Source organism: Protobothrops mucrosquamatus, unplaced genomic scaffold (assembly GCF_001527695.2).
Source record: "Protobothrops mucrosquamatus isolate PMUCROS unplaced genomic scaffold, P.Mucros_1.0 scaffold659, whole genome shotgun sequence".
NCBI lineage: Eukaryota > Metazoa > Chordata > Lepidosauria > Squamata > Viperidae > Protobothrops > Protobothrops mucrosquamatus.
Window position 1 is genome coordinate 6,934 of NW_015386948.1, and position 2,578 is coordinate 9,511.

At 46.1% G+C, this 2,578-nt stretch overlaps 1 protein-coding gene across 1 annotated transcript in view; it reads left to right on the top strand.

The window, feature by feature from the left end:
• Window positions 1-2,578, top strand: part of LOC114922694 (disintegrin and metalloproteinase domain-containing protein 9-like) — a gene marked incomplete at its 5' end in the record, with an annotated part of 11,312 nt that overhangs the window by 6,927 nt on the left and 1,807 nt on the right. Inside the window, 2 exons of the mRNA XM_029284498.1 lie at window positions 103-183; window positions 1,920-2,037. Coding sequence (XP_029140331.1) covers window positions 103-183; window positions 1,920-2,037 — 199 coding nt within the window. The remainder of the gene's footprint in view (window positions 1-102; window positions 184-1,919; window positions 2,038-2,578) is intronic.

Genomic DNA, 2,578 nt, shown 5'->3' on the forward strand with positions numbered 1-2,578 from the left:
GGACAAGCAGCGCGTCAACCTAACAAGCCAATAAATGAAGCCTTTTGAAAAAAAAAGCCTTTCTTGTTTTAAAACCCGGAAAAAATATATTGTTCCTTGTAGATTTGCTTCAGACAAAAATGCGAAAGCTATGACATTCTGAGTTACGACTGTGATTCTGCAAAAAAATGCTCAGGACACGGGGTAAGTAAAAAAAAAAAAAATGATTTCCCATGAAAGTTAGAAAAAAAAAAGGAATTTCTTTCTTGGGCCAAAAGAGGAGAGAAAGCGTCTTGATCGTGATAAAGTCAGTTTGGAATTAGAGACCAAGTTGGTCTAGTGCAGGGGTAGGCAACCTTGGCTCTTTTATGACTGGTGGACTTCAACTCCCAGAATTCCTGAGCCAGCCACGCTGAGGGGAAAGGGAGAGGTTTCCAAGCTGAGCCAAGCTGGCTCAGGAATTCTGGGAATTGAAGTCCACGAGTCATAAAAGAGCCAAGGTGGCCTACCCCTGGCCTAGTGCAGTGTTTCTCAACCTTGGCTGCTTGAAGATGTGTGGACTTCAACTCCCAGAATTCTTTGCTGGCTGGGGAATTCTGGGAGTTGAAATACACACATCTCCAAGCGGCCACAGTTCAGAAACACTGGTCTGGTTGTTAAGACACCCGGATGGAAAATTGGAGGCTGTGAGTTCAAGTCCCACCTTAGTCATGAAAGTTGGCTAAGTGATTTGGAACCAGTCACTTTTTCTTGGCCAACCCACCTCACAGGACTGTTGTTGTGGACAAAATAGGAGGAGAAAGTGTGCGTTAGCCACCTTGAGCTATTTGTAAAATGATAAAGGCGGGGTGCAAATAAATAAATAAAAAGGGAATTGCAATGCTCATTAAGAATGGATAGTGCTTTGATTGTCCAGATCGCCCTTGGTTTTTTTGACCCCGCCACCTCTATGAATACCCGCAGGTGGGGCACCCAGTGCTTTAAATGGATGCGCTACGCCCACGTTCCCCAGCCAGTTGTCCTCAAGATGTGGACATAGCTCAGTATGCAAGGTGGCTTTTTTTGCAGGACAAAGTCCTTATCTTGGCTACGGCACAGTCTACAAGTAATGGATCTGATTAAAATCAAAATTCTATCTGTGAATAGAGAGAATGATATTACACCCAGATAATGTTTATTTATTTGTTTATTAAATTTATAGGCCGCCCATCTTGTGGTTTGAGGTGGCTTACAATGTAATCCTCGCTCTGCCATCATTAGTCTTGCTCTTTGGTTAACCAACTGGCTATTTTTGTATCTACTTGTATGTTTGTATTATTTTTATACTTTTGGTATGGTCAAATCGCTAATTCTATAAACCTCTCCCCCTCCCCTCCCCTCCCTTTCCCTTCTCTCCTCTCCTCTCCCCTTTCTCTCCTCTCCTCTTTCCCTTCTTTCCTCTCCTCTCCCCTTTCTCTCCTCTCCTCTTTCCCTTCTTTCCTCTCCCCTTTCTCTCCTCTCCTCTTTCCCTTCTTTCCTCTCCTCTCCCTTCTCTCCTCTCCTCTCCTCCTCTCCCCTTTCTCTCCTCTCCCCTTTCTCTCCTCTCCTCTTTCTCTCCTCTCCCCTTTCTCTCCTCTCCTCTCCCCTTTCTCTCCTCTCCCCTTTCTCTCCTCTCCTCTCCTGCCTTGCCCTGCCCTGCCCTGCTCTGCCTTCCTCTCCTTCTCTCCTCTTTCTCTTCCCTTCTCCCTCTCTTCTTTCTATCTCTTTTCCCCTCCTCTCTCTCCTTCTATCCCCTTTCCGTCCCCCCCTCCTTTCCATTCCATACATTCTGTTCTGTTCTATTCCCATTCCAATTCCACTGATCACTTTTCCACTTGTCAAAAGCATCCTCCCATTTGGAACTGAAACACCCGACTGCGAGATTGAAATCCATTCAGATTTTCTCTTACTGGGTTTTTCAGGTATGTAACAACAACAAAAATTGCCACTGCGACCCAGGCTGGGCTCCTCCAGACTGCAGTATAAAAGGAAGTCCTATGGGAGGAAGTATTGACAGCGGGCTTCGCTATCTGGATTTAGGTCAGTCAGTTGTATCTTACCGGGACATTGTCCAGTCAAACCAATCAGTTCAGCCATTTGATTGATCTGAGACCTTCTCTCTCTCTCTCACATTCTCTCTCTCACATTCTCATGTTCCATTCTTTCTGTAGGCATCCCCCCCCACTAGCCATGATGAGAGGACATGGATGACAAACACCTGATGATGTCATAATGCAAAACCTATCCCCTTATACTTGAATCATGGCATTGGACACCTTATCTAAATTATGGGTTTGTAGTCTGACCTCAGAATGCCCCGTTCTACACTTGCCCCTGACAGACACCTGTAATGATTTCTCCAGACACTCTGCTACCTCTGTCTGTTGTTGTTAGTTGCGAAGTCGTGTCCGACCCATGGACAACGTTCCTCCAGGCCTTCCTGTCCTCTACCATCTTCTGGAATCCATTTAAGCTCAGGCCTACTGCTTCAGGGACTCCATCCAGCCACCTCGTTCTCTGTCGTCCCCTTCTTCTCTTGCCCTCCATCTTTCCCAGCATCAGGCTCTTCTCCAGTGAGTCC